General features: G+C 33.4%; 1 protein-coding gene across 8 annotated transcripts in view; it reads right to left on the bottom strand.

Annotated features, from left to right (window-relative positions):
* Positions 1 to 27,875, bottom strand: part of LOC145268301 (serine/threonine-protein kinase MRCK alpha-like) — a 350,826-nt gene that overhangs the window by 19,984 nt on the left and 302,967 nt on the right. For 4 of the 8 annotated variants that reach the window (XM_080123725.1, XM_080123727.1, XM_080123728.1 and 1 more), the window contains 5 exons: positions 26,134 to 26,239; positions 11,723 to 11,824; positions 5,765 to 5,882; positions 3,439 to 3,547; positions 1,285 to 1,451 (listed from right to left, as the gene is read on the bottom strand). In XM_080123725.1, the coding sequence (XP_079979851.1) occupies positions 1,285 to 1,451; positions 3,439 to 3,547; positions 5,765 to 5,882; positions 11,723 to 11,824; positions 26,134 to 26,239 (602 nt within the window). The remainder of the gene's footprint in view (positions 1 to 1,284; positions 1,452 to 3,438; positions 3,548 to 5,764; positions 5,883 to 11,722; positions 11,825 to 26,133; positions 26,240 to 27,875) is intronic. The other 4 variants (XM_080123729.1, XM_080123731.1, XM_080123732.1 and 1 more) reach the window with 1 other exon arrangement.

Genomic DNA, 27,875 nt, shown 5'->3' with positions numbered 1-27,875 from the left:
TGAAATCATTGAAGTAATGTTATGTAAGGAAACCACTGTTTAAAAAACATTTTTTTTTTGTTTTGTTTAAAACAAAGTAAACTAAATATGACTGAGACAAAATCAGAGTTAACTCCCCTTTTATTTTTTTTGTGGATTTTATTTTTTAAAAAAAGATAACTAACATCTGAAAGATATTCTACTAGAATAAAGTAATTTCTGAAAAGAAATTGATTGACTCTCTTGTTCTTAATAATATGCTGTAAAATCAGCAGGAGTAATTGTTAGATCAGAAACAAATATTAATTTTGTTGACTGAGATATATATATATATATATATTCCAGATCAAAAATATCAAAAAGTAAAAACAAACCACTGAATTTCAACCATGTTGTTAACAGTGCTCAATAAAAAGAGCAGAATATTATTTAATTCAAGTAAACAAAATTACCATTAGTTATCACAATAAATTTACTGTTTCAGTCTTTTGGCCTCAAGTAAAACCAGAGGCTTATTTTTGCCTGACGATGTATTTTCAGTCTGAAACAGTACATTTATTGTTGCTACTAATGGTAATTTTGTTTACTTAAATTGAATAAATAAAATATATATATATATATATATATATATATATATATATATATATATATATATACACACACACACACACACACTGAATTGTAAAAATTTCCAGGGTTGTATCTGGGAGCGTGTTTAATTCACTGGGGAGATGCACCTCCTAATAAACTCATCTGATGAGTAGGTAACAAGGCAGTACTCCACGTAATGGTGTTCCAGCAACCTGCTGCAAGATGCCTTCCTGAACCAGCACATCTGAAGAGTATGCAACATAGAGTTGCGCCCAATGTATCACCTAAAACACTTCATAGCTGGAGCTGGCTCAATCCTAATGAGCAAGATGTTTACTTGCATCCGAGTTCTTCCAACAATGAGATATATATGCAAAAATATGCTCAGGAGGAGGAGGAGGTAATGAGTGAGAGGATGATAACAGAATAGATGATGTATTATCCCCCAACCCCAAAAAAGGAGAAAGTAGTTCCATGAAAGATAGTTGTATTACAATCGAACAAATACTACATTATCGCCATCCTCCAAAGAAAGAGGTGATTGTTCTCATCTCATCAGCCAGCCTTGATGGAATAAAAACACAATGTACATAATAAAATAAGAAAACATTAATTACTAATTATATTTTTCCTGCTTTAGTCCAAAAACCAGAAATATGGAAGGAAACAGTGATGATCAAAGGATATAGATTGTAGAGAGATGTCGGAATTTACCTCATATATTCTTGATGTAGCATTTGTGTGGTCTGTAGGGTTTCCTGGATCTTGGGAAGAACTAGAACTCTCTGCAGGAGAGACAGATGTAATGGAGGACAATGGTCTTTGAGCACCACCAGACTGCCAACCACGACGAGGAGATTCTCTCTGATTTGGAGCATTTCCTTTGTAAAAAAATAAAGCAAAACCATATTCTTACAACGACCCAAACTGCATGATTAATCAAAATTATGTTATTTTAAACTTAAATACAATAGTCAGAAAGGAGAGAGAGAGAGAGAGGGAGGGAGAACAAGACACCGTGGGAGGGAATACAAACCAGAGAGAGAGAGAGAGAGAGAGAGAGAGAGAGAGAGAGAGAGAGAGAGAGAGAGAGTGGGAGTGAATACAAGAGAGAGAGAGAGAGAGAGAGAGAGAGAGAGAGAGAGAGAGTGGGAGTGAGAGTGGGATAGAATACAAACCAGAGAGAGAGAGAGAGAGAGAGAGAGAGAGTGGGAGGGAATACAAGCTAAAGCGAGAGTGGGAGAGAATAAAAACTAAAGAGAAAGTGGGAGGGAATAAAAACTAGAGAGAGAGAGAGAGAGAGAGAGAGAGAGAGAGAGAGAGAGAGAGAGAGAGAGAGAGAGAGAGAGAGAGAGAGAGAGAGAGAGAGAAGGGACAACAAACCAGAAAGAGAGAGAGAAAAAAGACTAGAACAAATCAGAGAGAGAGAGAGAGAGAGAGAGATGAGGGAAAAAATAACCAGAGTAAGATAGAAAGAGAAGGGGAAAACAAACAAGAGAGACTGAAGGAGAACAAACCAAAGAGAGAGAAGGGGGAATACTAACCAGAGAGAGAAAGAGAGAGAGGAAGAGAAGTGAAGAATAAATCAGAGTGAGAGAAAGAAGGGAGAAACAACCCAGAGAGAGAGAGAGAAAGGGGGAAGAATCTAGAGAGAGAGAGAAAGGGGGAACAATCTAGAGAGAGAGAGAAAGGGGGAACAATCTAGAGAGAGAGAGAAAGGGGGAACAATCTAGAGAGAGAGAGAAAGGGGGAACAATCTAGAGAGAGAGAGAAAGGGGGAACAATCTAGAGAGAGAGAGAAAGGGGGAACAATCTAGAGAGAGAGAGAAAGGGGGAACAATCTAGAGAGAGAGAGAAAGGGGGAACAATCTAGAGAGAGAGAGAAAGGGGGAACAATCTAGAGAGAGAGAGAAAGAGGGAACAATCTAGAGAGAGAGAGAAAGGGGGAACAATCTAGAGAGAGAGAGAAAGGGGGAACAATCTAGAGAGAGAGAGAAAGGGGGAACAATCTAGAGAGAGAGAGAAAGGGGGAACAATCTAGAGAGAGAGAGAAAGGGGGAACAAACTAGAGAGAGAGAGAAAGGGGGAACAAACTAGAGAGAGAGAGAAAGGGGGAACAAACTAGAGAGAGAGAGAAAGGGGGAACAAACTAGAGAGAGAAAGGGGGAACAAACTAGAGAGAGAAAGGGGGAACAAACTAGAGAGAGAAAGGGGGAACAAACTAGAGAGAGAAAGGGGGAACAAACTAGAGAGAGAAAGGGGGAACAAACTAGAGAGAGAAAGGGGGAACAAACTAGAGAGAGAAAGGGGGAACAAACTAGAGAGAGAAAGGGGGGAACAAACTAGAGAGAGAAAGGGGGGAACAAACTAGAGAGAGAGAGAGAAAGGGAGAACAAACTAGAGAGAGAAAGGGGGAACAAACTAGAGAGAGAAAGGGGGGAACAAACTAGAGAGAGAAAGGGGGAACAAACTAGAGAGAGAGAGAGAAAGGGAGAACAAACTAGAGAGAGAGAAAGGGGGAACAAACTAGAGAGAGAGAGAGAGATAAAGGGGGACAAACTAGAGAGAGAAGGGGGGGGCAAACTAGAGAGAGAGAGAGAGAGAGAGAGAATAGTAGTAGAACTCAGAGAGGGGGGGGAACAAACCAGGAAGAGGGAGCGAAAAGCAGAACAAACCAGGAAGAAGGAGAGAAAGAGAGACCAAACCAGAGAGAAGGAGATGAACTAAGAATAAACCAGAGAGAATAAGAACAAGCCAAAGAGAAAAGGAGAGCAAACTAGCAAACAAACTTGAAACTGAGAATTAGAGAAAGAGTACAAATGAGAGAGAGAAAAAGAGAAAAAGAAGAATTGATAGATAAATGTTTACCATTTTGTCTGCTAGTAGCACCTCTCATTTGAGCTTCCTGTAATTGCTTCATGCTTGGTTGCATTAAATTTCGAACTTTCTGAAGGTGTTCATCAGTCCCAATACCAGGCTATAAAAACAAAACAAAAATTAAAGAAAAGTGATTTACTTTGTTTTATTTTTTTTAATGTTAAGTAATTATATTCTTGTTTACTAGCTTTCCCACAAAGGCAGAGTTAAACACAAAGTGAGTTTTTAATGTGGATAAAATCTAGCTCCCCAAAGGGGCACTTTGGATAGAAACAAAAATAAAAATAGTCTCAGTCATGAAGGATTCCTTCTCCAGAACAGAAAAGATGATGTATAGCATCAGAACAGATACTAAACTTTGATCTTGTCCCAAAGGTCAAAATTATTAATTAGTATATGAAATTGTATGTTAACTTTGTCATTTTTATGGAAATTGCTCCAGAAAAGGAATGAAGCTATTTGAGGTAAGGAATACAACTTCCCGATGCAAAATTTACCAATGATGCAATGTGCTAGATAGATTCCAACCCAGAAAACAATTCCCCCCCTCTATATATTCTCGGTTAAGATAAAATGAAAACGTAATAAACTTTCAGATGTACCACTCCATCGTATTGTATATCGATACTCTCCAGCTGATTGGAATAACTTTCGAACATTTATATCAGATATACCTTTGCACTCCATGCTCAAAAAGAATGTGTCCTCTGTAGTGTCTGACTGAGCCTTTGCAATCAGAGCCGCCTACCCTCTGTATTTCCTCCTGTGACTGAAAACACACTATCAAATATCTGTACGTGATGTTGCCAAGCTTATCAAAAACCTTGATTCCAGTAAAGCAACTGGCCCTGGTGGCATTCTAACCATCGTGCTCAAAAAGCTTCAACCAGAACTAGCTCCCATACTTACAAAAGTGTTTAAAGTTGCCTCAACGTGAAATACTTCCCAACACCTTGGAAAACTTCTTCACATTTAAAAACTCTGGAGATCGGTCATGTCTCCCTTAGTACAGACCAATCAGTCTCCTGTGCATCATGAGTTGCTGGAATCTGTGATTAACAGAAAAGTGATGAACCCCCACCTCAGCAAAAATAACACGCTCAGTGACATGCGATATGGTTCACACCTCAATTGAAATGATCGGCTCTTGTCTTTGGGAAGCTCCATGTCTTGACAAGCTTTTGGGACCGACTTTCACTCCTGATCTGAATTGGAACACATACATCAAATCTGTTGCCAAGATAGCTGGAAAAATGGTTGGATAACTCTACTGCTCCAGTAGGTATCTCACAGCCGATGTAATCCTGTATCTCTATAAGAGCCAGGTACGCTCTAAAATGGAGTTCTGTTGCCATGTCTCGGCAAGAGCAGCTCTGCGCGCTGTATCCAGTCTTGATAGAGTTTAAAACTGGCTTCGAAATAGGTGATGCCCTTTTCCTTTCTTTACCTCTTTCCCACAAAAGAGATGTTGCGAGCTTGTCTCTGCTCTACCGTTATTTTCATGGCAAGTGCTCAGCTGAACCTATGGTTCTTTATAAACTTCTTTATAAACTTTCACAAAAAAAAAAAAAAAAAACGACTAACTACAACCACTACTAACAATTTCTCCCATTCTCTATCTATGCCTAAATCTAAACACAGATTTCATGAACAAAGCTTCTTTCTTAGAATATCCCACCTGTGGAACACTGTTCCGCTGTCCTGCTTCTTAGTTCAATACAACATGGTAATCTTCAAATCCAATGTAAACAAGTTCTTGTTGAGCCATCCCTATAATTAATCAAATTTTACCCAATTTACACCATTGATGATTACGACTTGCTCACCTTACATTCATTAACCATTATCCTCGAGTGGCTTTGGGGATTTGATAAGTGGTGACTCCCAAATAAAAATAATAAAAATAGCTAATAGAATAAATGCTAGGGCATGACATGACGAGCTGATTGATCAGATCAGGCCTTTCTAATCTCCCGATTAACAGAAGTAAGGGCCAAAGAAGAGTGTTGCAAGTCACATGATAATTTATATACCTAGGCCATGGAAGGAGGATGGTCTAACCCCTCTGCATGGGATTGCAGTCGGCAAATTCTAAGCCATGGCGACAGAGCAAGCAGAATTTGTCAAAACAGCAAAGCAGTCACATCTCTAAGTTAACATTCTTAAGTAGGCTATCTACACAATATTAGATACACACAAACAAATACATACTCAAAACATTAAAATTAAAACGCACAAACAGAAGCAGAAAAAAAACTTTGATATTTCAAAATCCGTCAAGGAAAACTTGAATAAAAATTCAGAATCGACAGCTTACCACAGGTCTTGGACCTTTCGGAAGATCTATCAATGCTTGGAGCCCTTGATCAGGGCCCATATGAGCAATATGGCTGAAGTTGATAGGGGATGAAATGACGCGGGATCTTCTCTCCATTCTACAATTAAAAAAAGAAAACATGAAGAATTTCCTTATGTTTTTTTTTTTAAAGATTCTTCTGACACATTTTTGAAAAGTTAAAATGTCGTTCAATAAAATCATCTTGAACAAATATACAAGACTGTACATCGAATAAATGAATTGCTTGTTATGAATCTGTTCTAGAACATGCATACATGCATCTTTTTTGTTTCATAACTTAGAATATGCACAGAAAAAAAAAGAAATAAGTGAACACAGTTATGTAGCGATTTAGCAAAAAAAAAATTCAGGTGTGGACAAAAAATAGTACAAAATTCAAACAAATTTCATTTTTGCTTTATATATATATATATATATATATGTGTGTGTGTGTGTGTGTGTGTGTGTGTTGGGACGATTAATCAAAATCGGAAAAATGGGAACTTTTGGCGGTATCATAATCGGAAAAATTTGCGCCTATTTTCCAATGCCAAAAACGATTCTTTTTGTCTTTTTTTCTTTGATTTTGTTTAAAGCAAAATCTTCCATTGCTGGTAATAATGATAAAATAATAAATATTTATTAATTTTAAATCATTAGTAAAGCTAAAACCTATAGATCAACCACGACAAGTTTATTTTTACATATGACAAAATATCTGCACATTTAACATGTGTTTTTACGGTAATTGGGAAAAATAACTCTATAATTAAATATTTAGAGATTTATAAAGAATTGGAAATTTGTATGGAATCGGGAAAAATATTGGAATCGTCCCATCCCATATATATATATATATATATATATATACACACACACACACACACACACACACACAGTGTCCATAAAGTCTGTGTGCACCTTAAAAATTCATAACTTTATTTGTATTTGAAATGATTTCTACAAAAGGATTAAAGAGTAGAAAAAACTAGTTTTAAAGGTGTTATTGAAATTTAAGTTTTCACACGTCCTCCATTATTAGCAATATAAAAGGTAACATGATTTTCCAGTTCACAGAAAACATTTTCAAACTGATTTACAGTTAATGCCTGCAATAATATTGGTTATTTTAGCTTTTAAATCTTCTAACGAACTAGGTTTGGTTGAATACGCAATTGTTGTCACATGACCCCATTAAAAAAAATATCTTATTGATCAAAGGAGATAAAAGTTTACTTTTTCTGCCATGAATGAAATGGATTCTGAAGAAAAAACATTTTTTTTTTTTTTTAATTTTATTTATCTACAAAATTATTGTAAATTTTGTGGTGGAGAATTCAATAACAATATTTAAAACTAGTTACATAAAACTTAATGTTTACAGATTATTTCTATCGCAAATACAAAGACACTTATACATTTTTTAACGTGCACACAAACTTTATGGACATCTTGTATATAAATCAAGAGTATATTTGTTTTATTTGAATTATTAAAACTAATGTTCTCATCTTGAATGTTATTTTTATATTCGGCTATTGTAATGGCCAATCATTTTCAGGTGTATCTTGTCGAACACAGGGATTTTGAATGCAATCTTTTATTTAATTCATGAGGATAGCTTGTTCTTGTTCTGTCAACCATGACTGAATAAAAATCATCATTCATTTTCACAAAAGTGGAGGTGTATGTTAAGCAAAAAAAAAAAAAAAGTGGAAGTAGTCAGGCAGGCTTAAACCGGTACCGCGAAGGAGGAAAAAAATGTTACATCTTTGCTGTTGTGCCCATCGCCAAACCGGAAGTGACATATGTTTAAATTAAGGCTAGTCAATCAAAAAGAGGGGATGACTTTCGAAAATATCGGCGAAAAAAGCGACCCCCCACCCTGTAGAAAAGTGCCCAGTTGAGGATGAAGAATTAATGTTTTTGGCTAATTTTTCGATATTTGTCATCCGAAGGGTCGAGCTTCGAAAGCATACCGATCTTATGAAAATCCGTTGCTTCAGTCAAAAGTTTTAGGCAGATATACATATATTTAAACAGACAGGTGAGATTTATATAATAGATGAGCCTTAAATATTCTTTGCATCACCTATACTAAAAATTGAATCTTCCAGGAGTCTGTCATTTACAGTTGACTAGCAGGGTTCCAGGATATTCAAGAAAAAAAAATCTGATTTCTCTTTATTTCTCCTTTATTTGTATCTTTTTCCCATCCAGCCTATTACTCTTTTTGGGCATACAGAGAACTCTCCCTTATAGATTCCTCTGAGAATGAATTGGTGTAAGAGAATCAACTTGTTGATAAAAAAAAAAATCAGAATTACTTCCCTTTAGTTTAGGCCATGAAAATGGCCAACAACAACGCACCACACCAAGAAAAAACGAAATCTGCACCTGTTTATGGTCAAAGAATAAATAATTTTTTTTCTAAATTTTAGATATTATTTATTCAGGGCAACATTGATTAAGAATATCCCAACTTTGTGGGCCTTATGTTTTTTACTTTTAGCCAGGCACACGCATACAATCACCCTTTATATGATAGATTAGTACTTATATCTATTGTGCCAGGTCTTCTTGGCCACAAGTTTAAAAATTCCACATATAGAATTTCAAGTTCAACAAGAGACACCTGAAGAAGGTTAGATGTTACGTTGGCTGAAATAGTGTGAGAAAAACATCCAGGATGAGAATAGTAGTCCAAATAATCTAAATTTTCAAAACTCATCTCAAAAATTCCCGAACAATAAAGTGCATGTATTGCATCCTAATGTATACAGAAAATATATCACATGATCGATTCCGAGAATTCTTCTTTTTTTTTTTTTTTTTCAAATCAGATCTTAATGTAACAAATACACAAAACTAAAATTGGTAAACATTTTTTTATTATGACAAATAGGTGAGGAGTGGCAAAGGGGGGGGGATTTCCCATTGTATATAAAATGACCTCCTTCATGATGTGCATCTCTGGCAGCCTCCAACAACTAAGTCCAGCTCCTTCCTTGCTAGTAGTGATTATATATAAGCCAAGTGTAACTTAATTTATTTATTGCGGACTATTGTCCTCATCTTTATTAGTTGTTGATGAGGAAACAACAACTAAGAAAGATGAGGATGATAGTCCGCAATGAAATAAATGGATAAATAATACTCATCTCAATAATGAGTTCCAATTAAATAATATATATACAAGTAACTTCTTCAACAGATAAGGAAAATGAGCAATGCTAGATTACCTCATGACTGAACCCAAAATGTTTTAAGTAGATGAGACTTACAAGTCTGGGAATACAACTCTAAGAAAAGGAAAATTCACCTTTAAAACCTCATGAAAGGCTTTGAGAGTAAACTCAAAGGAAAAACCAGGACTCAGATCTCCAAGACAGCTCAAGACTGAAATGCAGAAAGACTCCCAGCAACTCTTGGAACCATGTGTAATCAAAAAAGTTGTGAGCATTTTGAATTTAACCATTCTAAGAATTATGATGAGGATCACAATTTGGTTTGGTTGTTTTACGGCATATCAACCGTTTTCAAATTAGGGAAAAAGTTCTTCTGCTTCAAGTTGTTTATATCCCCAAATATTTATTTGTAGTGTTTGGTTTGGTGGTTTTATTTTATGGCATATCCACTTTTTTGGGTTATTTAATGCCAAATCTAGTCATTTTAGATAGTTTTTATGCTTCAAGTTCTTTATATATTCAAATATTTATTCATGAGGTTTGGTTTGGTTGAGGAAAATTGTTATTTTTGGTTTTTTGACTTTGTAGAACATGATTGAGTTTGGAAAAGGGGGGGAAGCAACAACATCAATGTTTGACACATTTTAGGTCAGAATGCCAGACAAACTGATGTAGTAAGAATCCAGAAGGATTAAAATCACTTCTCGTGATCGTCTTGTAGAGGTTGAACGAAGTTTCCTTGAATCATTCAATCAATATATTATTTTCTTCTGCATTTATCATTCACTTTGTTTAGACGATTATGAGTCACACTATCGTCAGGGCTCCAGAGAGGAAAGTGGTTTTACTGTCAGCTACTGTACAGACGCAGAGGTTTCTTTGTCAGGGTTATGTGAACCATAGTTTTCAGCTATCCCGAGCCAAAAGTGCAAAACTGCAGAGTGAAAAATAATGCTTTTGTTTTGGAGTAATATTCTACTTAGTTATTTATGGATCCGGGCAACGCCTGGTAGCCTCGCTAGTCATACAGAAATCAAATCATGAATCAAAGCAAAAGTCCAATCTAACTTCTATCTCCTTCTCTTCCCCCTCCCTTCTTCATCCAGCTCGTTCCTCTCTTTGGACATGCACACGCAACTTGAGCTGGTGTAAGCAAAATAAATGTGGAAAAAAAATAACTGGAATTACTTCCCTTTACATAATATTAAAAGATGTGTGCATGTCTCTTGATAAGATTAAATGATATAAATAACCATTTGATCGCCAAATAATAAATCTTCTTTTTTTTTTTTTTTTTTTCAAGTCGTGAATGTAATCATTAATATTAAAGTTGAACTTGATAAATTTAGCTTTAAAATCATGTAGCTTTCATTTAACATATATAGTTCAGTGGATATAAAGTCTGGAAATTTGTACTAAGACTTCTGGAACACACTGTATTATACACCCGAGGGTTATACTGATTAGAAAAAAAAATAAATACCAACTTTGTGGGTGTTTGTTGTGTATTATTCAAGTTTTAGCTGGACATACAGACATTTGCACTTTTTATAACACATATTCAATTATTTTTGCAATAGCCAAAAAAAAAAAAAAAAAAAATCATTTCCACTGAAAAACAAATTTCCTGATTTGGCTTCCAGGGAATTTACTTCTTTCATATTTCGCTGAGATACATATAAATTTGATTAGATGGTTGGTTAATAAGCTTAAATATTATTTCTTGGTTTTAGTAAGCCTGTTAAACATTAATTTTTTTTTTTTTTTTTTTTTTTTTTTTTTGTACTTTCTGCAGTGGGATTTGAAACAGATGCATTTCAGGTAAAAACGCTGTTACCTACTTACATACCATGTTAAAATTAGTACAAATTCCAAAAGATACAAAAAATGATCCAGTAGATGTTCTAGACCTAATTTTTACAAAAAAAAAAAAAAAAATCACACATACTACCAGCCTGACATTTTGTATTTTGATATGGCCGATTTTAATAGAAAACAAGGGAGAGAAGTCAGTTTGTCATACATAATTGGTCACAATTCTTCCACATTAAAACTTGATAATCTGATACATTTTATTTTTACTTGTAATTATTTTATATGTGATCATTTTTAATAATTTTTGGAGTTTATACTAATTTCTACCTGATGCTAAGTATGTGATAGTGTTTTTTTTTTTTTTTTAAACCCTAAATGCATTTGTTTAAAATTTAACTGTTGTGCAGTAGACACCTCCCCCCCCCCCGTTTTTTAGATGACAATCACTGAATAAAGGCTGGAAATAAATGTTTTAAATTTTAGAAAAGAAAGAAAATATATTAAATTGTAAGCAATGTAAGCAAAAGAAAAAAAAGCTTTACTCAAATAAAAAAAAGAAATGTTAGCAACGCAGAAACAAAAGATTTAATTAATTCATAAGCAAAAATGGCGAAAGAATAAATTAAAAAAAAAAAAATGAAGACAAAAAAATTAAAGAAAATTTAAAAAAAAAAACAAAAAAAACAAAGACTTATAAAAAAAAAAAAAAAAAAAAAAGAAAAGAAAATTAGCTGCAGTGGCCAACAATAGAAATTGTTTTTTTTTTTCTTTTTAATTAACAAAAAGAGATGAGTGTAAGAAAGAGGGAGAAGGGAGAAGGAGGGGGAAGACACAGAAAAAGTGTTGGGGAAGAGAGGGAGTGTGTGCTGGTGATGGTGACAGAGATAATTTTGACTAATTAGTTTATTAACTGCCAGCAGAGAGAAATGCTTACTGATTGGTGACCCCAGGTGTGGGGGTGACCTGGTCAGGGCGCATATGAGCGACATGGCTGAATGAGAAAGGTGCTGAAATGTCGCGTGAACGTCTTTCTGCCCTGGTAAAAAATTCAGAGTTGTTAAAAGAAAAAAAAAAAAAACAGAAAAAAATAAATCCTGAATTAAATAATTAAATTATAGTATTTTTTTTATTTTTTTTTTTTTTTTAAAGTCAGATATGAAATGATAAAGCAGTACAAACAGGTAGGCCTGTTTGTAATGAGGCAGAAAAAAAAAAAAAATAAAGTTTGGTCACATCTTTGAAAACATTGTTACTTTTAAGGTAGGTGTTCAACTGAGCTTCAATTTATGGTTCCCCGACTCTGTAAAATGCTTGCAACAAATACTCATTCAGCTACAACTGCTGTAACGTTGCAGCAGGGAGGATGGTGATTATTATTATTATTCATATCTGTATCTAAACGCATGTCTCTTATTTAACTTATATGCATTAGTGAGCCGCTATGAGTTTATGTATGTCTATACATGTGATTGTGCCCCTTCTAGTGTGTGTATATGTATTTTGATAAAGTCACCATACCTTTTTTTTGTTCCCCCCCCTTCTGTTTCTTGGACTTCTCTGGTGATGCTTTCTTGTTGTCACTGGTTGATGCTGGAAGAAACATCTTATGAAAGAAACAACACTTATTTCTGGCATGCCTCTTTATTTGTCTAACGAGTGAACAGTATGGAAGCATCACATCGCGACTTAAACTTTCTTGCATCTTTTTTTCTTTAGTACATTCTGAGTTATCCGAAGCAGAATGGCAAACTCTCACATCTGGCTTGCATAAAGTCAGAAGGCAGACTCTTTTTTTCATGCAAACTAAAAAATCTTTTCTTCATCATGCACTGCTTTTCTTTCACACAAACTCAATTACCTCTGCTTGTAATCACTGACCCTAGCTACTGCATTTGACATGTGTCAACCTTAATCCCTTGAACTGTTTTTGAACTAACCAACCTGCCAGCAACTCCCAGTTTCCAACATGCTGACATAACCCGGGATATATTATATATCACTACCAATTTTCCTCACTCTCTATCTGTGCCTAAACAAATTCCATGAGCAAAGTTTCTTTCCTAGAACTGTCAGTCTATGTAACATAATACCGTGGGGCTGCTTCCCAGCTGACTATAACATGGTTATTTTCAAATTTAATGTAAATAAGTTACTGTTAAGCCATCCTCTTAAATAATCAAGCCTACCCAATTTCCACCATTACTGATCATGTTGTCCAACCATCTACCTAACACCTGACCTTTATCAAAGAGTAGTCTGTGAGCTTTGATAAGGGGTAACCATCAAGTAAAAAAAATAATATTTTATAAGATTAATTTGAAATTTTAGAAAAATAAATAAGTTATTTGGTTATTTGGGAGGTGACAGTAGTGAAGCGGTAGAATTCAGTTACAAAATATTATAGTATTGCAGATACAAAAGATCACGTTTACTTAGGATGTTGGCAACCTTCACATGGTCCCTCCCGTAAGTACTCGATAAATTTCCAGAAAGAATATCAGGAAAATCAATGCCAACAATAGAATTTTTAGATTCATACAATTCAATGAGGATTATGATTTGGTTATCTAAAATTTCAAATTAATTTTACAAAATAACGTTTTCAGCGATGGGACCAAACTCCTCCTATTTAAAAGTTGTGCCACCATGAAAAACCACACATCGATTTCAGACTGGCAACAACCAATAATAACAGACATTTTTTTTCTCTCTCTCTCTCTCTCCATGAGGGGGTTGACCCTTTGGTGTTAATACAACCAATGAAAAAAAAAAGTCTTCTTTGAAAAAAGTATATTACACCCTGTCTCATATAAATAAATAAATAAACAAGTCTTCTTTGAAAAAGGTATATTACCACCTAGTCACAAAGAAAAAAAAGCAATATTTGATCAAATATTTCTTTTACATTGTATTTTTTTTTTTTTTTTCAAATTTAAAAAGAAAACAGAAAAAAAAAAATTTTGTCTTAAACAAAAGTTTTGATTAAATTAAAGACAGGAAAATATATTTTTCTCTTACTAAAAAAAACAAACAAAAAAAACTAGCATTTAACATCAAAAACATGAGTTGTTAAATTATTTGGCAAATTTTATGTCAGAAGAAAGGCTATTGGTGTTTCTGCTTTGTGAAATAACTTGCCAAAGGAGGTTGTGACGATGGCTACCAGATCCAGGTTTAAAGCAGCCTTGAACGAACATTCAGATTGTACATGGATGTAAATAGCTTCAACCTGTTTCCTTATATGGTTTGGTGCACTGCTATTTTTTACCAAATAAATTTGATAAGAGTTTATGAAATGCTGTTTAGTTTTAGTGGACAATCACATAAAGATAGTGTCTTGAAAAAAAACAAAAAAACACTGGTCCTCATCACATCATAGGTTGAGATCAGGAAAGACATCCGATCTATAAAAAAAATCTTGCCACAATTAAGAAAATGATTTCCAAAAACTGACCAGAGAAATGGTGGAACTGTTTGATTCTTTATAGAGTTACTGAGCCCAGCAAAGTCACTCAAAGTGGAGGATAAACATGAACACACGTGCGGCGGTTACAAATTTATTTCCATAATTGAACATAGACAATTTGGCAATGCTGATTAAGAATTAGATACTAATAAAATTAGAATAGTTTACTTAGGACTTAGACATATACATAAACATGAAACAGGTACATCAATAGATGTTAGTGTTTTTTATCTTGCACATCTGCTACTCCAATATCTTAAAGCTCACACATAGAGAGAACTTGAATGCCTATGAGAGAGAACTTGAATGCCTACTAGACACTATCCTCGAGTGTCTAATGTTTCTCTGTACAGGCGTTTGTCAGGACAACCTGGCATGAGGATACTTTTCTTTACAAGTAAACCCTGACTAAATATTCAAAATCACATTTTGGTATTCACGGCCCAAATAAGATCTCCTCACTATGGCTAACTTACATTAGCTTTTACTAGGAATGGTGCACCTTCTCCAAGTGATGTTACCTCAAGTAACTACCCAAAGCTGGATATTCCACCAGACTAGGTAAATTCTTGTCCTGGAATCCAGTAAGACCAAGAGACCAAAATGAAAGATATACTACAACGTATGAAAGTGGTTAATTGGGGAGAGGAAAATTATGTTCTCAATTTCTTTACTAACTCAGTGTTTGAGAGATAAAGAACTTTAATGGAACATTCGAATATCTATGTATCTCATATAGAGGCCAAGGTTAAGGGCTCCTTGATTTCTGAGAACTTTGAAGTAAAATAAAATAAAACAAAAAATAAAATAATGGCATATATTCATTTATTATTGTTGTCATACAAAGCTGCTATTGATGTCTTAGGCATTAGCACATATTGACTCTGCTGCTACTGCTCCCTTCTATATCTCCCTACACATAGAATATCAATGCATGTAAATTGAATGTATACATTATAGACTTTAATACTCCCTTGTAAGCTAAATTTACTAGTAACTTTACAAGAACTTTATTTAAAAAAAAAAAAAAAAATGACTGTTCTCCTCCCTTATTTGAGGAATTTTTCCTTTTCAATGGAGGCTTTTTTATTTTTAAATATTATTTTCTTTTTTTATACTTATATTTTAACTCGCGTTCACATCTAACAAGATATATCGCCACTTGAACATAAGGGGCTACTATTTGGGACCATGCCTAGGAAACATTAACAAGATGTTGCTTTACATTACATTTAAACTTCTGCATATCAGTATGGCCAGGGAAGCTGGTAGCAGGAAGGGAATTCCAAAGTCTAGCTGTCCGAGGGAAGAAACTATTAGACTAGAAAACTTTCTGATATTTAGAGACCTCAACGGTGAAGGGGTGTGATTTTGTTGCTAAGCAAGTTTGTCAGGCATATGTATGTCGAGGGGGCGTAAGTGTAATAAGTTTATCAGAGCACATTCCATTAAAAGATTTGTAAAACATGCACAGAAATGCAACATTACATCGATGGAAACTTACTTCACAAAGTGGAACTTATTAGATTGAAAACTCTTTTTTAGAGCCTATCCAAGAGGGAGAGGCTAGCAGTAGATACACCAGCCTAAATGTGGCAACAATACTCCATGCATGGGTGAAGGGTGACCTCAGAGGTACAGGTGTGAATAAGCTTTAGAAACATCTGTTTTATCATGTACACATCTTCATATCTAGTTTTCATGATTTTTGGGGTTTTTTTTACTATTTAAAAAAAAAACAGTAAGTATGAGGATCGAACTCGAACCCTTGAGGCAAAGTTGTGAAAAAAAAGACGTGGGACGTTAACCATTGCCCCACAGCGACATGCTTATGGAAACACGTTTGAATTTATTTAATTACTTGAATTTAGCAGGCGCTCGTTTTAATGCGTTAATGAGGTCAGTTTGACTGCGGGATTTCATTTACTGCTGAACGCTTTTTTCCTCGCCCCCAAGATGTTATAGGAAAAAGACTAACCCACATGCAGCGAACGACTAATATTGAATATTTATCTTCCCGAAATCGAGCAAATTAAATAGACAGGCGAGCTTCGTTGTTAAGTGTGAGATATTACGATTTGTATGTGATATAAAAAGTTTTAAAAAGCTGTGAACTGAGCGACCGCTTCTCTGAAAGAAGCCTTTTGTAGACACACAGAAAAAGCGAACACACATACATACATTTTCGCTTTTATATTTATAGATGATAGGTTATGAAAAGGAGGGGTTGTAAAGAGATAGCTTCGAATTTGGGGACATCAAAACCAAAGCAAAATATGATGAAAGTAAAAATAAAATAGATAAACACCATAATTTATCATACCATACCTGTTCACACTGAAACAGTTATCACAATATTCTGTGGATCTTTATTAAAAAACCTTGTTAAACTTTGTGACATATTTCCATTCTATGGAGGTCAGGCACGAACGAACACCTCATAATTTTATTATATCATATTTCTTCAAACTGAAACATAATTATCAAAGTATACTTATGCAGATAGATATGAAAAGTCTTTATTAAAGTTTGTGCCTATTTCCATTCTATGGAGGTCAGGCGCGAACGCAGACCCCACAATTTTATTATACCATTCCTATTTAAGTTAAAACATACTTATCAAAGTATTCTTATGTACATCTATATCAAAAACACTTGTAAATATTTTTTTTTAATTTTAAATTTTTTATTTCCATACTTTGTGGACCAGGCGCGAATCCAGACCCCACAATTTTAATGAACCACCGTTATGCCAGATCAAACATACCCATTCATGTATCTCGATACATCTATCATTATATGTAATCAGTTTTTTAAAATAGTCAACCATATAGGAGCCTATTCGTAACCAGACACACACAGCTTTATATTATAGATATAGCATTATCATACATTTTTCTTTCTAAGAAAATTTGTTTTTTTCTGATGAGTATATGTAAGAAAAAACTCATTATTAACATAAAAATGCTGATTGTTCTACATAAACAAAACAGGTCTGTAAAATATATCAAAGTTTTGATATATTAAATAACTTGATTGTTAAACTGAATAAACCCTTGCAACTTGGAATATAACGAATTGTTATTTGTGTGTGTGTGTGTGTGTGTGTGTGTGTGTGTGTGTGTGTGTGTGTGTGTGTGTGTGTGTGTGTGTGTATTAATGAAAACAAAGGGATGTAGTGTTTGCCTGATATACGCAATGGTAAAATAACAGTATTTATATATGGAAAATGCAATCCCAACCAAATTAAAAAAGCTCAATACGCAATAGAGAATAGAGCTTATTATAAGAGAAAAAAAATTAAAACTAAGTTGAACTTTACAATCAAAATTTATTGTTCGACTAAATACTCCAAAAAGCAATTTACAAAGTCCTTATTCTGAGTTTCAAAGAATGCTATTGTTATTATTCTTCTCATCAGAGGACATAAAGAAATCAGCAAATTATATTCATAGCAATGCTAGAATTTGCTAGTTATTAAGGCATTAAGTGAAACCGCAATTTATTGTAGTTATAAATTGCCAAATAAAAAAATGAAAAAATATTGGATATGTAAAAAAACTAATATAAAACAAACCGCACATAATATTTCAGCTTGAATGAAACTCCTCTAGAGTTGATCCAAAGTGCAAAATAGTTCTTTAGATAGAATGTATTCCAAAATGAGTCCAGCATGACGATGTATATAATCCGAATGTAAAGTTTTCAAAAATCCAATTGGAAGGTTTACAAAACAGCTGAAATAATGAAAATTGTTTTTTTCCGGGCAGTGCAGTAGTCCAAAGAGAAGTCTGTCCCTAGTCAAATGGGACCTAAGAGAGAAATCCAAAATGAGAACTTTCATCATCGACTTAAAAAGAAAAAGGACTTTGTAAATTGCTTTTTGGAGTATTCAGTCGAACAATAAATTTTGATTGTAAATTTCAGCTTACAGTTTTAATTTTCTTTCTCTTTATATATATATATATATATATATATATATATATATATTATATAATTAACTAAGCTTAAATGAATTGAAGTAAAAATCCCATATTTTTCCAATTGATCAATATATAACTTTTATAAGAGAAATCATATAAACATCAGAAAAACCGAACACAGATTAATTTATGCTTTAACAATATTAATCATCTCATCAGATTACAAGACAAGATGATTAACATAGTCAAACGTAGATTTATTTGCTTAGGGTTTTACTAGTGTTTATATAATTTCATATTGGAACAGATACATTGACGGCACTGTCAGGGCTGCTGCAAAAAAGGTGGGCTCTCTTTCCCATGCTAGAAAGTAACTTACGCCTAAGAGTATCCTGTACCTCTACAAGGCCACCATTCGCCCATGTATGGAATATTGTTGTCACATTTCGGTTGGTGCATCTGTTACTAACTTCTCACTCCCAACACTCCCGAACAGGGTTCAAAAGGGAGTCACCAACCTAATAGGTTTCAAACTATCAGCTAGGCTTCAACCTCTTTCCTCTCAATGAAATGCTGTATACATCTGCCTGTTTTACAAGTATTTTAATAGTAGGTGCTCCGACGAACTATAATACCCCTCCTTCAGACAAACAGCAAAATCCCACCCCTACACAGTAGAGATCCCCAGATGCCAGAAAGCCTTCTACTTTAATAGTTTCTTCTCTAGAACTGCTAGACCTTGGAATTCCTTTCCGGGTTCCTAATTCCCTGACTGTGCTGACATGCAGAAGTTCAAGTGTGTAATGTAAACAGAAATCTTGCTACTCAACTCTCTACATAGTACTCCTACAGATTATGCCCCCTACATCAAAGTGACACTTTGCTTTGTTTGGGGGTGAAAATGCAAGAAAAAAAATGTTTTTTTTTTTTTTTTTAAATATATATATATATATATATATATATATATATATATATATATGCATGCACAATTTCTTAAAATATGCTAATAAATATTTTATTTACAAAAAATAAAGATCCGTTTAGTTTTTCTGCAAACAAATTACTTTCCACTGTTAATTTAATATTCCATGCAGATATAAGTGAAACTTGCAATTGATTTAAAAATAAAAAATCATGTGCATCAAAAAATTTAGTGACCACTGCAGTTACAAGTGAACAAAGGAGACAAAACACAAAACAAAAAATAAAGAAATCCAAAATTAAATAATACTAGACATCACAAACCAGCCTAGAGTTTAGAAGTGAGAAAACAGGTACATATAGTGAAATTCCTTCCAATTTTAACTTAATATCTTGTCTATTTTTCAGGTTAGAAGTATTTTCATAAAGAAAATGCTTTTTTTGTTGTTGTCGTCGTTTTTTTTCTAAATTTTAATGCATGTGTTATTGCGTATCTTTATCAGGGACATCGGGGGTTATTTATCTCCTTTCACAAGGAAAAGATGCGACAGAAAGGTAGGAAAGTGGAATTGAGCAGTTAGCCTGCAAAAAAAAAAATTTTTTAATAAAAAAAAATTTAAAAATGCCTGGGCAGCCCCATTTGCATTCCACAGTAGATATGCCTCAGGCGATTAGCAAAAAACTAACCCCTTTTTCAAAGATTGAGAAGGTAAAGCTTGGGAGGGTGTATCTCCTAGAACTGCTCAGGATCAACATCATACCGTAGTAAACAGGGAAGAGGTAATTTCAAAAATGAACTGTTGATTTTGACGCGAATGAAAAAATTTGGATAATGGCAGAAAAAAACTGTAAGTGAGATGCATTTCCCAACCTGGGGCCATGACCCTGTGCGTGTGTTTGTGCATGAAGATATATCAAAACAAATGAAACAACTAAAAACAACTTCAATGATATAATGCTTCTAAATTTTTTTAGATGAGGATTGATAATTTGTATTATTCAGACTACCACTTCCGTATATATATATATATATATATATATATATATATTTATTGGAATCCTTTGAGATGAGTAATTTGTGTATTTATTTTTTTTTTTTGCGGACTTATCCTCATCTTCATAGTTGTTTTCACCACATTTCGACCATCTCATCCTCTGACCTTCTTCACAACAGGTTACGAATGCTGAGCCTTGTAAATGTATCCCCAGTAATTACTGCCTTCCATAGTTGTTGTTGTCTCACCATGTTTTGGCCAACTAATTACCTGAAGAAGGCCAGAGGATGAGTTAGCCAAAACGTGGTGCGGCAACAAAAACTATGAAGATAAGGATAACAGTCCGCAAATAAATAAATACCATTTCCATCTCGAGTGTTAATTTCATATTTTGGCTAATGATACCTTCAACAGTCTTCAGGTGTATTTTGTCAAACCCAGGCATCTTTCTGTCGTACTTAGGAATTTGTATGGAATTTTAAACGGAATATTTTATTTAATTCAGGAAAGTGGCATGTTCTCAATCCGTCAGCCATTAGTAGTTAAGTAATTCACAATTAATTACCAAACGAGAGCATACTGCCCTCGTGAATTAAATAAAGGTCCCCTTCAAAATTCAGTGCAGATTTCAGAGTTTGTCAGAAAGATTCCCAAGTTCAACAAGATAAACCTGAAGAATTTACAATTGGTTGATGGATTTAATTAAAAATTTAACCATAATAAGTTAGAAATTACATCCCCTAGGGTTCCCTGATAATTAAATTATCTTTATAATTCGTGTAAATTTATTTTCAACTAGATCCAAAAATTTTAAAGATTAGAGTGTAGAGCTACACCCTTTTTTTCCTGCCAAAACATGGCAACTTTTACACCTGATGAAGCTCAGCGGTTACATCAACCGAAACGTTGTGCAGATAACACTCAAGACAAGAACAATTGTCCGAGTAATCTAAAAAATACAAACTAGAGACTGGCTGGACTGTCGGAAAAGTAACATTGCTTGATGAAGTTTCTAGTTATCTACAACTAATTGACTGAAACATTTCATAATTGAGTAGCGATACCTAAATGTTTATGTGAAAACAAATAAAAAGTATATATATATATGTATGTCGATGACTAAAATATATATATATGTATGTCGATGACTAAAATATATTTTATAAAGCCCCCCTCTTGGGTAGAGCACTATCGTAAATTATCTTACTCGCTACTTAATTTAGCTGAAAAATGCGAAGCTCGCGGTTTGTTTACAAACAAACTTTTGAGCCCTCTACGAGTGGCAGACGGATGTTTATTTAAATAGACATTCGGACAGATTAATTTCGGCCACCGATTCCGTAGTCAGGGGGTTAGAACTGCCGACTGTCATCACGACGGTTCTAGGTTCGATCCTCGGCTTGGGATAGGTGTTAGTCTAGCGGCACTGATGAGTTGTGAAACAACGAAACAGGTCTGTATGTCGATGACTAAAATATATTTTATATATATATATATATAACAATATTTTTAAATAAATATTTTATTTTGTGTCACATTTCTTCAAATATTCTAAGAAAGAAAATTATATAAAGTATCTTTTAACAGCAACCATATATTTTCCAAGGGTTCCCTGTTTGGGCAGCACTCTGCAGGCCTCTTTAGTTCAACTTGTATCCCTGTACTTAATATATCATGTGTGTGGGATGGAAAATGGTTGCATACCAAAGGACATAAAAAGTGTGTGTGTGTATATATATATATATATATATATATATATATATATATATATATAGAGAGAGAGAGAGAGAGAGAGAGAGAGAGAGAGAGAGAGAGAGATAGATAGATAATAGTGATGGGACGATTCCAATATTTTTCCCTGATTCCAATACAATTACCAATTCTGTACTAAAATTCCTGATTCTGATACCGATTCTTTATGAATCTCTAAAAATTTTACTATAAAATTGTTATTTTGTTTCGATTACTGCAAAAACATCTTAAATGTGCATGTATTTTCTCAAACGTAAAAAACACACTTGTGACGAGGGGAATTAGAGATTTTAGTCTTACTGGAAGTTTAAAATCAATAAATATTTATTATTACGACAAGCAGTGTAATATGTTTTTATAAAAACAAAATGAAATAAAATAGATAATTAAAGGAATCCATTTTGGCATCGGAAAATAGGCTCAAATTTTCCCAGATTCCGACACCCCAAAAAGCTCCGATTTTTCTGATTCCTTATTCCGATTAATCATCCCAGCACATATATATATAACAATGATATCTTTAAATAAATACTAATTTTTTAAACATAGACACGTAAATTCCCATCAGAGTAAGAAATGATAATCATTTATAGTAAAAAAACATTCGAACCCAATTGCAAAGTCATCCAACTAATAACCTTATACCAAGCCCACCAGATTGACAAGTAGCCTTTTTTTTTTAAAGCGGTAATTATTTGTATATACATAGACATACACAATATTGCACACATCAATTTTGAAAAAAAAATTAATTCATTAAAAACTAAATTGTCCATTACCAAAAAACAGTAACCTAATTTAGTAGCTCGCCTGAACAACGACAACAAAAAAAATGACAAGAGAAAAAAAAAAACAAATATTGTTTACATCCCAATTTTATCAAAATAATGAGATATCACAAATTGGAGTTGAAAGGGATTTTACTGTATTTATTCTTTTTTAAAATCTAAAACTAAACTAGTTTATGATTATTTTTAGCAGCAACAACACATTTTCACAGGGTGTGCTGCAGCTTTATTTTCCAATGTAAAGGATGGTTTCAAAAGCGCTCTGGAGGCCTACTTATTTATATTTTGTGTCACATTTCCTCAAATATTCTTTAAAAAAAAAAAAAAAAAAAAAAGATTATATAAAGTATCCTTTAACAGCAACAACATATTTTCACAGGGTGTGCTGCAGCTTTATTTTCCAATGTAAAGGATGGTTTCAAAAGCGCTCTGGAGGCCTACTTATTTATATTTTGTGTCACATTTCCTCAAATATTCTTTAAAAAAAAAAAAAAAAGATTATATAAAGTATCCTTTAACAGCAACAACATATTTTCACAGGGTGTGCTGCAGCTTTATTTTCCAATGTAAAGGATGGTTTCAAAAGCGCTCTGGAGGCCTACTTATTTATATTTTGTGTCACATTTCCTCAAATATTCTTTAAAAAAAAAAAAAAAGATTATATAAAGTATCCTTTAACAGCAACCACATATTTTCCAAGTTTTCTAGAAGCTATAGTTTTAGCAGCACTCGGGGGGTTGGGGGGGGGGGCTCTTTAATTCTATTTTTTTCACTGTACATAATCTAGGACATGTGCAGGATGAAAGACGGTCGCATCCCAAAGGACATCCTATACATCGAGCTCAACTTTAGAACAAAGACCAACTGGACAACCAACCCTGCGCTACAAGAGATCTGGAGACTTGGGCCATTCAACAACAGGATCTCAAGTCAAAGATATCCGATCGTACAGCCTGGTGAGCCAAGGTCAAGGACGGTATCAGATCAATAGAAAAAAAAAAAACAGAAAGACAATGAAAAGAAAAGAGAACTCACAAACAAGAGAGAATATTATCCACCCCTGCTCACCCAACATCCCTACTGCTGACTGCACTTGCAGCAACTGCTAACGAAGCTGCAAATCTAAAATTGAACTATACAACCGCAGCAGTTGCTGTAGTGCATCCTAGTAGATGCAGAACACTATTTCCCCTATAGACATAAGTTTGCCATATATATTCTTTGGAATAATAAAATGCAATATATTATTGGTATGCAAATCCAGTGATGTTCGGTCTTACAAAATATTAGATGTAATATTTTATATAAGACGATCTCAGCTAAATAAAAATTGCTCAATATACAAGATAGAGCAAATAAATATTTTATCCAACCAAAGGAGAAACGAAGGAAATATGTATACATGGGATTGTTACCTGGTTCTTTGGAAGAATTACAATATGCGTTGGATCTTTTTACTTCTCTACTACCTAGAACTTCCATTTCAGGATTTAGCATGCATTTTGGATTTGAATTTCAATATCCTTTTTTCTGCCTCAATATCTAATTTCCCTTATTTTATGCAACTAAAAAGACGATTTAAAAAATTTAAAAACTTTTAAATTTTCTATGTTTATTGCCTTTACCAAATAAAGTGCAAACCACTTATAACATTTGCTAATATTTTTCCATTGAGGAAATGCATAAACATCAAAAACTCATGGGTTAAGGAAATATATTTATTAAACCTTATTCTTTGTTTGCAAACAATAAAAATTCTATATTTGAAAATTAACCTCTTCAAATCATTAAATTTAAATACCTAAATTATGAGATATATATATATATATATATAACTACTTCATTTACTCACATAAAATTAATATACGAAAGTATAAATTTATGCGTAATCTTTAAGTATTTACTTCAAAAGTGCCCAATACGTAGGTAGAACTAGTTAGTAAGTTATAAAATATATATGGCGATTAAGCTACACTGAATATTCCACGTTTCATCCACTCTAGGAGCCTGAAGAGTCCTAGAGTGTATGAAACGTGGAATAACCAGTATAGCTTAATCGCCATATAAATTTGGTGCCCTCAAATTGGTTATGATGCTGTAGTTTAACGTGAACTTATAATCAATTACCTTTTAAATGATGAGATTCAAAATCAATAAAGGCAACTGCTAATAAAAATGAAACTCTAAAATTGGACTATACAACCACAGCATTTTATGTAGTGCTTCATACTAGGTGCAGAACGCCATGGTCCCTTGAGACAGAAAGTTGCCATATACTTAATATATTGATAAAACAAGTTATATACAGCGGATTTGAAGAGCAGCAAAATATTTTTACGTGGTGAGCCAAAACCTGCTTTTCCATAAAAAAGATTACTTCAGTAGCATACTAGAGATCCCCCTTTTTGTCACCATACTTAAAATATTACAAGATAAAATTATATATAATCACTTTTAACAGCAACAATATATTTTTTACAGGATGGGTTTAAACTTAAATTTAAAACTAGAAAATAAAGTCGGTTGAGAATTTTACAAAACACATGAATTCTATTGCATCCAGGAGAAGCAGCGTACAATAGAAATGTCCAACTTGTTGTACGACCGCAAGACGTGGTCGGCAATGAAACCTTAAAATGGCTGAATGATCTTGGTTGCAGTACATCAAAAGAAGAAAAAAATAAATGTCAGTCACAATGTGATGGTTTCCGTGAGAAATTGTACTGCACAATGATGTCTCAACTGGTACCACGTCACCTGTTGTTAGTAATCTGAAACGCTCCAAAGTGCATTCCACATCGATGTATATGGCCTAAAGTTGCAGAGGCCACTTGAGGACATGGAGGGAATCAGTTGGCGACAACCTGATTGTAGCAGGCAAAACAAGCGGAATAGCAACAGGCAGGAAAAAAAAGTTGGAAGTCATTCACAAAACGTTTATGAGAACGGATATGCAAGAGGAACAGGGACGAAAATAATAAGCAAAAGATTGTTCTTCAATTTCACATACATTTAAAACGGATCAATTCGGTTTTAAGGACCCAGAAAATAAACAAAATGAGCGAAACGAATTAGGGTCTACATTAGATGACTTCTGATACACATGGCATCTGTAAAACAAACAGAAAATACCTCACCCCCAACGAGTTGTTTGGATTTTCGTAACCCGAAATATAATAATAATTTGATATAGGGAAAGATTTATTTTTCCTTAGGTCCTTGAACCCTAATTTATCCTTTAAAATCATAACGCCAGAAAATTTCCTTTTTTTTTTTTTTTTTACATTGAATTTAAAAGTATAAAAGCAAAAAAGAAATTTTTTTTTTAAAATGAAACTAAAAAAAATCCTTAAAAACAAAATTTAAGCAAATATCATGCTTAAAAAATAAAGAACAATTTAGATTCAGTTGAAAAAAAAAAAAAAGGTGAAACGATACAGTTAAATACTATTTTTTTTTTTTTTAGATGAACAAAATAGGAAGAAGGAAAAAATTTTTACCCTTTGGTTCCCCTTTCGTCATCTCTAGTCTTGAAGGAGAATCTGCGTTTTGCACGATATGCTTGGCGGAATTTTGTTAGGTCTGGCAGAAGTGATTGATCTTCATCTATTAAAATAAAATATACAATCAAATGCAAAGGACAATTCTTAATAGTAATACATGAAAATAGAAATATATATGAAATGAAGTTTAAGCGCAAATGAATGTTTCGTTTGAAAGTGAATAACATCTAGAACAATGTCTAAAAGAGATACTTATGGATTTTATTTTTTGAATTTTTTGAATTTTTTTTTAATCTAAAAATTTTAGAAAATCGAGTAATGCTGTATAATCTTTTATTAAATTAAAAAGCTTTTTATTTTATTTTATGAGACTTTCAGTGGCATTCACCATCCCCAGATATAGGAACGCATACAAAATTTTAAAAAAAAAAAGGGGGGGGTTACAAAGTCTTCTTTCTATAAGGGTGAATGCCACCCAAAGTCTCAGAAAAAAAAAAAAAATTAATTTTTTATTTTTTCATATAAAAAAAAAATGCACAGCATCATTCGATTTTCTAAAATTTTCATATTTAACCTTACAAAATAATGCTTTAAAAGACATGACAAACTCCTGTTCATTTTTTTTATTTTTTTATAAAAGTTTTAGTACATTACGCTATTATATTCTTTTATTTCAATAAGTAAAATAAAATAATCGATGATCTATATGAATAAAACTGTAGAGGTATGTGTGAAAATATTTAACTGATAAACTCTTAAATTACTGGTTACATAACACTCAAATTAACAGCAAATAGAAATCATACACCTAGGATGGTTTATATTAAGTAAAATCTTTGTTTGGATGGATGAATAACATGTACAAAAATTTGTTAGGAAGTTGAAATACAAAATGTTCATTTCAAATTACCAACCTATTATTAGTTTTATGCATGCGCAAATTCATTCATAGCTTGAAGTGGTTTAATTTAAAATCTTTGTTATCTCTCAATAGTATAAACGATAGGGAACACAGCTGGAACACTAAATGTTTTGGTTTCGATTCTAGCTGATGGCACCCAAATCATTTTTTTTTTTTAACTTTTGAAATAACTAATATATATTAGGTACAATATAATTAATAAGAAATTGATTCAGTAATAATAAATACGAAATCTGCATGAACTAAAATATTTTTAAGCATATTTTATGGGCAGCCAAGACTGCACTCCACCCCTCCCCCCTAGTCAATCTATATATATATATATATATATATATATAAAAGCGAAAATGTGTGTGTATGTGTGTGCATTTTTGTGTATGTCCTCCAAAGGCTTTTTTCGTCGGGCTTCCCTCATTTCCAGTGTTTGTTTATCTTTTTTGGATAAATAAAGCAAAACTAATCAAACGCAGACCAACTCCCGGCCTTCAGGCCAGGTAGTATTTGTTCTGTTGGTCAATGTAGGGGAAACCTTTCATACCAAAACAATTACTATTTACTGGAATACTGCCAGAGTTCCTCTTTTTTGGTGGGGAGGTGGGTTTTCCCCAACATTAAAAAATCATGCTTTCATGGAGAAACAAATAAATAAAACGGCAGAAAGCAGGAAGCTTAACTGGCCACCAGCCAGATTTAAAAAGCAACATTCATTTCTATGAGTGCGCGATTCTTAAGTTAGTTACCAACTCATTGATTTCGCTATCTGTTATGGCGTAATGGTTAGTGAGGAAGACTAATTCCCCTACATTTTCGAGTTTGA

The sequence above is a fragment of the Euprymna scolopes genome, chromosome 43 (genome assembly GCF_053919585.1).
Source record: "Euprymna scolopes isolate OS-2025 chromosome 43, ASM5391958v1, whole genome shotgun sequence".
Taxonomy (NCBI): Eukaryota; Metazoa; Mollusca; class Cephalopoda; order Sepiida; family Sepiolidae; genus Euprymna; species Euprymna scolopes.
Note: the sequence above shows the minus strand (reverse complement) of the source record. Positions and strands in the feature narration are given on the sequence as shown.